The sequence below is a fragment of the Anolis carolinensis genome, chromosome 1, assembly GCF_035594765.1.
Source record: "Anolis carolinensis isolate JA03-04 chromosome 1, rAnoCar3.1.pri, whole genome shotgun sequence".
In the NCBI taxonomy this organism is placed as follows: domain Eukaryota; kingdom Metazoa; phylum Chordata; class Lepidosauria; order Squamata; family Dactyloidae; genus Anolis; species Anolis carolinensis.
In genome coordinates this window covers 280,017,345-280,031,366 of record NC_085841.1, presented here as the reverse complement: position 1 = coordinate 280,031,366, position 14,022 = coordinate 280,017,345, and the positions used below count along the sequence as shown (strand labels likewise).

General features: G+C 40.3%; 1 protein-coding gene across 3 annotated transcripts in view; it reads left to right on the top strand.

Moving 5' to 3' along the window:
- Positions 1-4,488: 4,488 nt before the first annotated feature.
- qser1 (glutamine and serine rich 1) overlaps positions 4,489-14,022 on the top strand; it is a 48,797-nt gene continuing 39,263 nt past the window's right edge. Inside the window, exons 1-2 of one of the 3 annotated variants that reach the window (XM_016992907.2) lie at positions 4,926-5,046; positions 10,568-10,637. Coding sequence is in view for 2 of the 3 variants with exons in the window: in XM_008106646.3 (XP_008104853.1) it covers positions 4,895-5,046 (152 nt within the window). In the remaining variant the exon portion in view is untranslated. Of the gene's footprint in view, positions 5,047-10,567; positions 10,638-14,022 lie in introns of all 3 variants that reach the window. The other 2 variants (XM_008106646.3, XM_008106641.3) reach the window with 2 other exon arrangements.

Sequence of the window (14,022 nt, the reverse complement as noted above, 5' to 3'; positions counted from 1 at the left end):
AAATTTTTTTTAATTCAATAAAAACTATTTTAAAAAAAGTAAAACTACAGGTCTCATGAATCCATAGCATTGAGTTATGGAAGTTAAATTGGTATCAGACTGCATTAATTCTACACTGTAGATGCAGCCTTAGTCAAGGTGTACATGACCTGGTTGTTTCAGATGTGCATATTGTTAATTTTGGATCAAAAGTTTGCTGAAGCATGTTGAATTCTTCCTTTTTTTGTGGTGCAGAAACTAGCCTTTCTTCTTTCCATGTTATTTCTGTCTCTGATACCAAATGTTCTGTTAAATACTGTTCAATATACTTTATTAACTATATAATTAAGATATTGAACTCACTGCCAAAAAGAAAGGAAAAGCCCACGCATGACTGCTGTTTAGGTAATTTGCTGAAAAGATAATAAATTGGTCAGAAGATAATTGATTTTATGTGTGTGCATTATTCTTGATTATATTTAGGGCTAACATGTTGTAGTAATTTGAGTGTTGGACTAGGACATAGAGAGGGTTTGTATTCCTGCTTAGCCATAGAAACCCCAGGTGGCCTTGGGCAAGTTCGTCTTCCAAGGGAGGCAATGGCAACATCCTTTGAACAAATCTTAAGGGCAAACCTTGTGATGGGGCCACTTGAAGATACGAAGCGACACCCCCACAATAATGAATACTTTGGCCTACATCCAGTTGTTAGTCCCAATTCTTCAGACTGTGATTTCTCGTTGGTCTCTTCAATGAATAAAAATTAACGATGTGTCGTCTACACACCTGAGGCAAGAGAAGATGCACACACTCATCCCACACTGCTGCCTTTTGCAATGTCGGGTTGCCCTCAAATATCCAACTTTGTTGTGGTTGGTGGAGTTGTCTTTGTGGTACACATTGAGTATCCTTCATCTGGAATTCCAAAATATCCAAAATTGTTTACATGGGTGGTGTACACCCTTGCGTTCTGATGGTTCAATGTACACAAACTTTGTTACATGCACAAAATTATAAAAATATTGTATAAAATTACTTTCAGGCTATGTGTATAAGATGTATATGAAACAAATTAATTTTGTGTTTTGATTTGGATCCCATATTCAATATATGTCACTGTGTATGTATATCCAAGTACAGGTATTTCAAAATATGTAAACAAAATCAAATGCAGAGCATTCTAGTCTCAAGTGTTCTGTACTAGTCTCAAGCGTTTGAGATACTCAAAAGCCCTTCTAAGGCACCACCACATTCATACAATGTATATGGAGAACCTCCATATTCCCCAGACAGACTTGAACAAGTCACACCCAGTTAATCACAAAGGAAGGTAAAAGTAAACCCCTTAGGGTGATGGAAATAACTTGAAGGCACTCAACAAAAGGGACATTTTGTGTGGTGGACCAATGCACTTGCAATCTGATTCCTGATTAAGGTACAGTAGTCTCACTTATCCAAGACTCGCTTATCCAAGGTTCTGGATTATCCAATGCATTTTTGTAGTCAATGTTTTCAATATATTGTGATATTTTGGTGCTAAATTCATAAATACAGTAATTACAACATAACATTACTGCATATTGAACTACTTTTTCTGTCAAGATATTTTGGTGCCTAATTTGTAAAATCATAACCTGATTTGATATTTAATAGCCTTTTCCTTAATCCCTCCTTATTATCCAAGATATTTGTTTATCCAAGGTTCTGCCGACCCGTTTAGATTGGATAAGTGAAACTCTACTGTACTTCATCCGGCTCAGTGGGAGGGCTGGTCCTGTCTTCTGGGAAAATGAGACTTATAGCAGCGTGCCTGCACTAAACCATAAAATAAAGCTTGGCCTGAAAAAGAATGACCTTCTCTAGGTGATCCTACTATTGCTGTGTCTGCTTAGATCAGTGGTTCTCAATCTGTGGGTCCTCAGGTGTTTTGGCCTACAACTCCCAGAAATTCCAGCCAGTTTACTAGTTGTTAGAATTTCTGGGAGTTGAAGGCCAAAACATCTGGGGACCCACAGGTTAAGAACCACTGGCTTAGGTATAGCAAACAAGGCAAACAGCTGTCTCCAGAATCACTTACTGAGCATGTGTAAAGAGCTAAACAAAGAAAAGGAGAAAGCTGATTAGCCAGCTCATCTAGCATTTTGAAAAAAACAACATAGTTTTTGCTACCAAAATGGGAGTTAGAAGTAGTACAGACTGTTGGGGAGTGGGGGGAGGGCTCTGGTATGTGTTTTGGAAGCTTTCAAGTGGGCTCTAGAAGATGCTTTTTTGTTGTTTACTTATGTAAGGCTTACTTGACCTGGTTGTTTCTTTCCCACAGGCATAATGATGGTTTGGAAATAAAAATTTGCTGAAACACAATGAAATAGTCTTCTTTTTTGTGGTGCAGGAACCCAGTCTTATACTTTCCATGTTATTTCTACTTCTAGTACCAAAGCTTGTTAAATTATTAAATCCTAGGAACACATAAATTTTGTTAACAGAGGCATACCTGTACACAAGAAAATAGTGTTGCTCTGTGCTTGTTTTGGCAGGATTCAATTTTGGTATTGTTACATTGTTGGACTCTTGCTCTGGGATTTTTGGGGTTACACTCCAAAAAAAGTTCCCTTTTCATTCAAGGTCAAGGATGAGTGGCCAAGGGATGATACTTTTATCAGGTGTGCCCCATGATGAGTTCAATATTACAACTTGTGGTTTTAGAAGGCTCCATGTAACCATGCTTTTCTTTGACAGCTGTTATCAATTGCATTCTTATCTGGTTGAATACTTTACATAAAGTACAGCTCCCTGTGTTGCATGTAACATCTCTAAAGTGAGCACACACCTGACAACATTACATTGTTCATGCATTTATTACTCCACCTGGAAACCATAATATAAGATAGCCAGAGTTTTTTTACCAACCCAACTGCCAATGAATGTATTTACATTGTAGAATTAATGCAGTTTGACTCCATTTTGATTGCCATGTCTCAGTGCTGTAGAATTTGGGAATTGTAGTCATATAAGGTCTTCTTTAGCCTTCTCGGCCAGAATGCTGGTTCTTCATCAAACTACAACTCTCATAATTCAACAATGTTGAGCTGTGGCAGTTAAATCAGTAGCAACCTAAATTGTTTTATAGTGTCTAAAGTATGATACCAATTTCCAAACATGACACAAGCTTTCAAACACATGGTAATTTTTGTACGCATTTTAAATAGTATAAAGTATGAAGAAACCTTACATAGAGAATGAGGCTGATGGGAAAAAGCTGCCAGCCTTACTAAATCAAGGCCTGTGTGATCACAAAGGCCCCTGCAAATGTCACACTCTTCCTTACATTCAGAGAATGTTCCACCTGTAAACACACAAAGAAAACATTTTCCGCTTCACAAGGTCCACAAAGCATTACAGAATTCCACCACAATATTTAATCCACAGTCCTCAGTAGGCTTCCAGTTGATGGTAACAACAAAGGGGGGGGGGATAATCTTAACTACAGCAATCCCCCAAAAATGTAAGCATCCTTAACATCTTGTAATTCTGAAATATAATAATTTTAATCCCAAAATGTATACATCCTCAACAGGAGGGAAGAGCCAATAGTACAGAAGTGAGGTTGGCAACACTGTGCTTTGACACCTTCCATTTAATTGCCGTTAAAAACAGATTTGGTAACTGATAAAACTATTACGCTATGTAACAAAATTTGACTTTTTTTGTTCCTGATTTAAAAGTGTTATTTCCTGTTTAATTACGCAGCACTTGTTATACTCCAGAGATATTCATTGAAAAACTATAGTAAAACATGCCGCGGGGTTATCTCTTCTGCAAAAACAGTTTTTGCAGTTTAAAACTTTTTCCATGTTTTTTAAATGATAGAACTAATTAGGAAAAAAACATTTATACATGTGTTGTCGAAGGCTTTCATGGCCGGAATCACTGGGTTGCTGTGAGTTTTCCGGACTGTATGGCCTTGCTCCAGAAGCATTCTCTCTGGACGTTTCGCCCACATATATGGCAGGCATCCCCAGAGGTTGTGAGGTGTTGGAAACTAGGCAAGTTAAATTTATGTGTCTGTGGAAACTAGGCAGGTTGTATTTATATGCCTGTGGAATGTTCAGGGTGGGAGGAGACAGCCAGGCCTTGAAGCTGTCAGGCTATTCAGTGCTAATCACGCTGGCCAATTGCAACATGCAGACAAGGGTTCTTTCTCCCACCCTGAACATTCCACAGATATATAAACCTCGCTTGCCTAGTTTCCAACACCTCACAACCTCTGAGGATGCCTGGAATGTATATACCCTGGAATTAAAAAAATATGTTACATAGTGTTATAACATTTATTCTTCAACATAAACCAGGCATGGGCAAACTTGGGCCCTCCAGGTGGTTTTTTTTGGACTTCAAAAGTCCAAAACACCTGGAGGGCCCAAGTTTGCCCATGCCTGGTGTAGATGCACCTTGTGGCAATGATGAGCCTCCCTGGGGAGGGGGCCTTATATGACTCCAAGCCTTCCCCGCTGCATCCAAGCAGGGCGTCGTCCTCTCCAGAGGGCCTGGCTCTTCCTCCTCCTCTTCTTTACGCCGTACTATCCTTGCGAGTGAGCGAGCGGCATCAGGAAGAGCAGCCTCAGCGGCGGCAGCTTCTCCTCCTCCTGCCCTGGAGCCCAAGGAGAGTCCCAGCCAAGCCCGGCCGGGTGGGAGGAGCATCCCAGGAAGCGGCCGCCCGACATGGCTCTCCCGGAGCGGGCCCGCTCTCCGCCGCCAACTGCCGGGGCCGCTTCCCTGAGGCCCAGCAGCGGAAACTGAAGCGGGAGGGAGGCCCGCCTCTCCCTGCAGCCATACCCCCTCCCCACACGCACACGCACACAACAAACACCCCCTTCTCCCTCTTCTTCTCCCGCTCCCTCCCCTCCTCCCTCCCTCCATGATGGACAGGAGCTACCCCCCGGCCCCCTCCTTCACCGACCCGCTGGCTTCGGCCGCCGCCGCCTCCTCCGCCAGCTCGCAACCCAGCCCTCCCGCCGCCTGGGCCTACGAGAGGGCCGCCGCCGGCAGCACCAGCAGCCTCAAGCCCAGGTAAAGGAGGAAGGGAGAGAGGGAGGTCTGTTCCTGGAGAGGGCAGGGGCGGGCGGCCGCGAGCGCCAGGAAAGGCCGGGGATGCAGCCGAGGCCTGGTTTCGTGAGGGGATTCCGAGGGGAGTTGGGGAAGCCGCGGCCCCCTTTCCCCTCCCTTCCCACCTCGAGGTAAATAAAATGGTGGAGGGGTGGTGGTCATAAAACAAGAGGGAATTGCGGAGAGTGTTATTCATTCCCCAAGGCACGCTTTTTTAGTCTCTCAGAGACACACGCGTTTCCCACAACTCCCGCCCTCAAGGGATGTGGAGCGAGCAGTGCTCTCATCCAGGCGCCCTCTCGCTATGTTTATTAATATTGAGTTGTTGTGCGTTTATTAATATTGTTGTTACTGTTTTCAATTCCGAAGAATACCGTATGACTCTTTTGTTGCCTCCGTGGCCTGCTTCTCAAGGTGTGCGGCGCGGGGTTCAAGAGTTCATGTTTACTTCTTGCGTTGCCAAGGGGAAGGAAGAAGGGAAGCCCAGCCGGAGTGCCTTCATTCAGCTCGTTTGGAGGAGGCCTCGGAGGAAGGAAGCTTCTTTTCTCCCCCTTCATGATAAGGTTAAAAGTGAGGTCTTAAAGAAAGAAGGTGTGGCTCAGCTTGTGAATGGAGGGAAGGACAGAGCATGGGTGTTTGTGAGGAAAACGTGGACAGGCAGGCCATTGCTTAGTGATCTCATCTCCACCCACCAGGCAGGCATGGGAAAACTTCGGCCCTCCAGGTGTTTTGGACTCCAACTCCCACAATTCCTAATAGCCTCAGGCCTTTTCCTCTCCCCCCTCAGCTGCTTGGCTGCCCAGAGACTGCGCTGAGCTCATCTCATGGTTTGCCAGCATCCTTCAATCATACTGTGCCATCAGTGATTATGGTATACTCAGCTGTGAGTTTTTCTGGCTATATGGCCATGTTCCAGAAGCATTCTCTTCTGACATTTCGCCCACATCTATGGCAGGCATCCTCAGAGGTTGTGAGGTACTGTATATTGGAAACTAGGCAAGATAGGTTTATATATCTTTGGAATAATGTCCACAATGAGAGAAATAACTTGTCAGTTGGAGTGTGAATGTTGTAATTAATCACCTTGATTAGCATTTAATGGCCCTGTGTCTTCAAGCCTGGCTTCTTCCTGCCTGGGAGAATCCTTTGTTGGGAGAAGAAAGGAGATTCCACCTGAACATTAAGAAGAACTTCCTCACTACGAAAGCTGTTCAGCAGTGGAACTCTCTGCCCTGAAGTGTGGTGGAGATGTCTTCTTTGGAGGTTTTTAAACAGAGCTGGATGGCCATCTGTCGGGGTGTTTTGAATGCGATTTTTCTGCTTTTTGTCAGGGGGTTGGACTGGATGACCCACGAGATCTCTTCCAACTCTGATTCTATGATATAGAATGCAATGTCCTGTTGATTATAAATACTTGCTTGTTTGTGTGCTATAGTTTAGAAATCATCTTAACCAAAGGTAGAATTCAGTTTGACACCACTTTAACTGCTGTGACTCAATGCTGTGGGACTCTCGGATTTGTAAACTTTATCCTTGTCTCCTAAAGAGTGTTCCTGCCTCATCCAAGTACAAAACCCCAGGATTCCAAGGCATTGAGTCATGGAAATTAATGTGGAGCTAAACTGATGTGGAGCTAAACATGATGCAGTGTATATGTGCCCCAAGGAGACTCTTGGTACCTGCTCAGGTTGGCCTCCCAGAACCCCCACGGATACTGAAATCTTTGGATACGCAAGTCACATTATATACATTGGTGCTGTAGAATTCTCTCTTTCATATAAAATGGCAAAATGAAAGGTTTATTTTGTAATTTCTTAAAATTAAACCATGGATAGTTGAATCTGTGGTTTTGGAATCCATGGATATAGAGGACTGGCTGTATTTAGCCCGAAAAGGCTGAAAAAAAGTAAAACTTAGGAAACTGAATAAGATCTTTGATACTTTTCCCAAAACAATTTGTTATCTATAGCAGGAGAGGAACACTCTGCTGCAAATATTAAAATACAGTGACCTATTATATATGTCCTTAATGTAGTTGTAATATATTTAATGAAGAGTCAATTGTGTTCCCTAAGACAATTGAGGGCTTGTGCAAGCTGTTTTGCAGGTGTTTCACAGTGAACCTGAAGCATGGTTAAAAGTCAGCATGGCAAGAATGGGGCATGTAACAAAATGTGAACCTGGCTGTCTGCAGCGTTTGTATTTGCATTGATTTATTAGGTGCCGTTTTGACTGGTAAATCACACATAAAAGCAGTAGGTTTCTTGGGGTAGGGAGCTCACTGCATGGTCTACACTTCTTGTTCTTTTGTCGAGTAAATACTGTGTCCAGTTCTGGGCACCGCAATTGAAGGGAGATGTTGACAAGCTGGAAAGCGTCCAGAGGAGGGCAACTAAAATGATCAAATGTCTGGAGAACAAGCCCTATGAGGAGCGGCTTAAAGAACTGGGCATGTTTAGCTTGCAGAAGAGAAGACTGAGAGGAGACATGATAGCCATGTACAAATACGTGAAGGGAAGAGGGAGCAAGCTTGTTTTCTACTGCCCTGCAGACTAGGACGTGGAACAATGGCTTCAAACTACAGGAAAGAAGATTTAACCTGAACATCAGGAAGAACTTCCTCACTGTGAGAGCTGTTCGGCAGTGGAACTCTCTTCCCCGGACTGTGGTGGAGGCTCCTTCTTTGGAGGCTTTTAAGCAGAGGCTGGATGGCCATCTGTCGGGGGTGCTTGAATGCGATTTACTGCTTTTTGGCAGTGGGTTGGACTGGATGGCCCATGAGGTCTCTTCCAACTCTACTATTCTATGATTCTATGATATCTGCACTTTCTTAAATCAGGAGTGGAAGAACTTCCATACTGATGACTAATGTCAAAACATCATCCAAACAAGGCATTGTAATAATCTAGTCTCTTCAAATCGTTCACAAGACAATAGAACTGAGGATAGAAAGTGTGCAGACTTTTTATCTCATAAGAGCCTAGAACAGAGCAAATGCAATGCTAACTGGGGGACATTGAGAACTTGCATTTATTGATCGCACACATAAAGGCAGGATTTCATAATGATAGAAGGGAAGATTTTGCAGGTGGTCTTTTTTTGCTTTTCTGGTATGCCTGTTATTTTTGTACACTTTACCTGTTTTCTTTTATATGCATAAACATCACTTTTATTAGTGATCCTTTTGCTTTCAAATTAAGAATAAACACACAACAACTGTTTTTGTAATTCTGAATTAATAATAATAAAATGCCTCCAGAATTTCCTCACTTCTGTGCCGCCATTGTTCAGCAGTTCACATGACTGCATTAAAAAAACACTCCTAATTTACACAGGATAGACTATCCCTTGATTATGTAATAATCACTATGCTATTATAGAGGGAACATGTGAGCTCTCCAACAAAATATTACAAAGCATTGTAAATTACTGAGTATGTTTCTTTTTAGGATGTGAAGTAGCTCCGGCACTTTTCCTCACTTTCAACATATTTTATATTATTGGTTTTGCAGTTAACTTTCCACCTTCAGTAGCCACTGAGAGGTGGGTGACTTGTTTCCAAGGGATTTTAAAAAATGTTGCCTATTGCAAACTTCAGAGTTCTACTGAGAGTGGCAGTATTCTTCTCTTGCTTATTGATGCATTGGCTTTCAGTGCTATCTAGTAGACTGTAGTACAATAAAGTAATCTCACTGATTTGGTGGAACTTATCTCAGCTTGATTTACCAAGTTTTCATGGATTTGTTGGATCCTATATACTCCTGTATAAGTCTAAAAATTTTAGTGAAAAAATAAACCCAAAAACCTGAGTCAGCCTATCCATGGGTCAGTGTGAGTACTGTACCTTAACTCTTACAAAAAAGGAAACTTTCAAAGTCAAGTCCTGCCTGAAAGGCAAGAGCGCAGTATATTCTGGAATAACCTAAAAGAAGCACTGAACCCTTCTACTCTATCCCCTGTGTCACCATTTCTGGCCTTTTTGAATGCTTAGAAGGGGAAATGGCAATGGCAGCCAGGAGTGGCTTTGGGGCAACAATTATGGTTTCACTTTTCCATGAAATAATCCTCGACTTATTCACAGGTCACATCAAAATCCATAATGTAAGCCCCAAAACATGCTCTCAGTTTATACATGTATATGGTGCTTCTGTTGGAACTAACAGTTGGAGTTGAATGGGATTCATGGGGTCTCCAGATGATGTTGCAGGTGTTTCACAGCAGTTCTAATCAGTGATGAGGGATTCTGGTAGTCCCAACAGCTTGTGGAGGGCTGCATAATTCCCACCCCTCATTTAGCCAATCTGTCCTAGACCGATTTCTCTTACTGTATTTTTAAAAGGACTGTCAAGAAATTCCTACCAGGTTTTGAAGTAGTACAATGTACTTTAATCTGAATAACAGGCATAAACATTGAAATGGTAGTCAGCCCAAGGAAACTCCCTATTCGTCCAGGATATAAGGCATGTTTGAACAGAACTGCTAACCGTATTTTGAGATAAGAGCATTTTACTTGCCTTTTGCTGCTTTTTGAGTTGCAGTATTTGTGTGTGAAAAAACATATGAATCTTATTAGCAGCAGCATAACATGTGGTCACAGTTTGATGCTTGTGCTGATACAAAAATCCATTCCAGAATGGTGATATATTGAAAGAAGAGAGTTGTCCCAAAAGTAATGCTAAATGAAATTGATTAATCTTTAAAGGCACCCTTAACTGTGTGTTGCATACGGCAGCCACCATAAGCATTTCCTTTCTGCCCTAAGTGTAGCGGATCCAGTGCCATGCAGGGGTTGCCTGTGTATTGGGATAGACAGGAAAGGCTGTCATCTGCTCTTAAGCACAAGAATTACTACAGGCCATTTGACTTCCTGTTTTGGGGAAAGGAGGGGGACTTTTTGGTAATGTGGATATTAAGAGAGTTCTGCTGTATTTGCCAATCATAAATCTATGCTCCTCTCATTACCACAGTACATATTTCAATTCATGCTGTATGGTTTGGAGTTACAAGATAAGCAACTTTTTTGTTTTGGTCGTTGCTTGCAGTTACTTCTGCTCTGAGATGTAGATGAATAGGATGGAAATTCACAGAGGAAATCAGTCATAACTTTCTGTAGTAGAAGTGTGAAATCTAGTATTCAGAAGACCAAGATGGTCATATTCTTTGTATGATCTTGTTAGTGGCAGTGGGGCCAAGTCTACTAAAACTGACTATTAAATTTCCAAAAATATTTTTCTGTTTTTTTTAAAAAAATACTCCCTAGTATTTTTTACAGCTGAAGTACAGGGGAGAGAGAGAAACTTAAGTTGTAAATATTTTAAAAACAATGTAGACATCACATACATGGGTGTGGGAATAATTTTACTTAGTCTTTGCCTTATATTTCGTTTCAGATCAGACATATGAGAATAAGATAGATTCAAATGAAAAATAGGTTAGAAAAGAATAGATTTGAGAAAATATGTTTATATCCTGCTCTTTTCCCAAGGAACTCAGGTTATCATAACCATCTTGTGAGAAGGAGGAGTCATTTTCTTAAAGATTGCAGCTGGTTCCAGGTGAGTAAATTTAAAGGATGAATGGGTATTCAGGTGTAGACCTCACTGGTTGAGCTGTAACAACCCACTAATTGCACCAGCTTGTGCTTTTTATCACATTTTTTCCAAAGGGAAGATAAAAGTGGATGCAAGCTCTTGAGATCACAGCTCACTTCAACAGGCAAGATAATATCCTAGCAAGGTATCTATCCAAACTCAGAAGTGATTGGGGACTAAAGTTGGAAATGTAGAATTGAGACAATCAAGAAGGCATGACTGCTTTGTGAAATGTGTGACAAACATGAAATGTTATTGAATTCTAGTTTATAGTACTGAACCTCGGTGTGTACAAATATATGCAGTTTTTTTCTTTCTGCAGTGTATTTCTACAAAATAAATTAAGTTGTTAGTCTGATGTGATCTTTTCCCCCAACTTAAATAATGTCCATTTTGCAAGACTAGAAATTGTCTTATAGGATATTAAGTCTGGCATTGCCACTGTTTCCATAGTCTGCATGGAATAGTCCTTAATAATCAGTGGTATTTCAAAATTGTATTTAGATAGAAGACCAGTGCCAAGACCAGAGTTTCCAAATTGACACTGAATGATTCTCTTCCTACTTGTTGTAAGTTTGCCTATGAAGAGAGTGCTTTGTCTTTGTTATGGAACCCTGTACTTCAGCTTGCTAAAATTGCTTCAAGTTCATAAATGGAGGCATTAGTCCAGACTTGAAAATACCAGAGTGCCATATGAAGTGCATATTTACCTGGTAAATGCAGAGAATATCCAAACCATTGGATCCATAATTGCCTGATATAAAAATATTTTTGTGTTGCTTCACTTCTTATTGCTTAAGATAGTTGTTTAATGTACTGTAGCAAAAGTGGCTTTTAATTCCTGCATAATAGAGATTGGTCTTTCTGGATTTTCTTTGGCTTTCTCATTTACTTTTTTCTCACTCCAGGCGCAGCTAAGTTTTTCAAACTTGCAGTTTCCTTAGTTGTACTGAATGCATTGCCTGCACTGCAGAAACGCATGTGTTTTTCACCTTGTTTGGTTATAAATGGTATACTAAAATTGGAATGCTATGCATAGCCATCATATAGTTGTAGTTATGATGGCTATGTGTAACATTCTGATTATAGCACTCCTTTAATAACCAAATAACTTGGAAAGCAGCAAGTACTTCAATTATCCAAATGGACACTATGGCCCATAAGCAATTTTACAGGTGAAATCTGATCTTCAACATGTGTGCAAATCTTTGAGATTATTAGCTCTCTGCAGTGGGCAAGATGATGAATGTAGAGAGAAAGGGGAAATATTACTTGATCATGAAGTCATGGCATCTAAATGTTTTCTTTTAAGTTGACATGGGAGATGAAAGGTCTGCAAACATAAATTCAGATAAATCTCTTAACAGGTAATGTGATGACTTCACCTGAACTAATCTCTAGGAATTCTGGGAGCAAAGAAGGCAGAAATATGTAATACTCCATTTTTGAATATACAGAAACCTTTTGTAAATGTAATACTGCTGCCATCCTGAGTGAAGCAGACTGGCTCTTTTATTGATGGAAAAATTAAAAATGAGCAATCTCCTCATTAATGGAATGAGTGGTGACCTTAGATGCTGTATAAGGATTTAAAAAAAAAAAAAGGTCGAAGCCAAATTTGCATAGCTTGCAGGGGAGTAGCCCTCAGAGGATAAAGCCCTAGCTTCAAGTGGTATAAAATCCTCTTCAGTATAAGTTTCTGCTTCTACATAGATAACCATAACACTATTTCATTAGTATCAATTTTTGATTTTTTTCCCAATGTGGCTAATTCAGCTATCATTACTTAATGTTGTAGCCTAGTTCCAATTAATTGGAGAGAATTTGAGTAACTACTTAGCTTAACTTCATTCAGATTGAATTTCTGTATAGATACTTGACCACCAGTGCCAGTGTAATCTTAATTCTGCAGCAAAAACCACCCTATTTTACAGGAAGGAGTAGGAGTTTACTTTCACCTGACAAATGACCCAACTTCAGGCATCCAAGTTGTATGTAGTATTTTGCTTTCAGTACCATCATTAGGAGATCAACACTAACTAGGTTTTCTCTCCATTCTTTGAAGTATAGTCTGAAGTGTGTCTACTTAGAAGTCAGTTTCATCGAGCAGATTAAGTCTAGAATCCTGTTAGTGTACTATGCTGGTACAACACTGTTGTGTTGGCATAGTACATGTTTTTCAGGGTTGTATAGCAAAGAAGGGCACAGAAAACTATCTCTTACTGTCAGATGGGAAGCAACCTGTTTTGCCAATGCCTGGCTCCTCAGGGTCAGAGAAATTAAAGGTGTTGTGAGGAGGCTGCTTTGCAAAATTAACTATACAGGACCTCTTACTGCTGAACTGCCTTCTTGCATGAGTGTAGTTACACTGTCTAACAGGGTCTTGGCCTAAGTATGCTTTGGATTGAACTCATAATTAAAGATTAAATTCAATTTCTAAGTTTGTTTCAGTGCTTTGTCCAACCTTGATATTATTCCAATTATTATTATTGCTAATACTACTATTAGTATTTATATCAGCCTTTATTTCAATAATTAGACTTAAGCCAGCTAACAGAATATTTAGAACAATTCATATTAAAACTGTAAAACATTCGACAAAAGTATAAATGTGAGTTATTTAAAACAATTTAACAATTTAAAATGTTTAAAACTTATTAAAGACATTAATGGTAATTACAAGGCTACAGACAAACCTTACCCACAGCACCACATAACATTAAAAACCCATCTCAGACAGTTTCTAAAATCCTGATAGCAAGAGTATAAGCAGAGGACCATCCTTGCCTCCCTAAGGAAGAAGAATGGGATCAGACCTTGAGGCCCAGGGCTGAATTCAAACTCTGAGCCTGCATTTTCAGGAGTATAACTCCATTTACATATTAAATAACTAAGATTCACTGTTGGAACAGTAGTTCAGAAGTGGATTCTGCTTTAATGCACTGATGTTCATTTAAATATTCCTGATTCTGCTTTAAAGCAGAATAGAAAATATTTAATTGTACATTAGTTCAAAAAAACCCTAGTCATTCTACTCTGTGATTAATATATTAAGGCTAGTCCTAAATTGCAGGCCCCACAACAGCAAAATTTGGCCTAATTTTGGACTGTTTTCTGTTTCATCCCTTATCCCCTGCTTTTTGTAGCCCAGCAAAGAATTCTGGAGAACTCTAAAATTTGTATTATCTTTTGTGACATTTTGGTTGTCATTACAGATCTTTTACAGAACCACACAGCTACTTTCCTTTCTATTTATGTTTTCTGGATTCTTAATGATAAATTGGCAATAAATTAATAAAACAAAGGTGGCAAATAGAACAAATTGCAATGAAACTCAGTTACTTCTTCC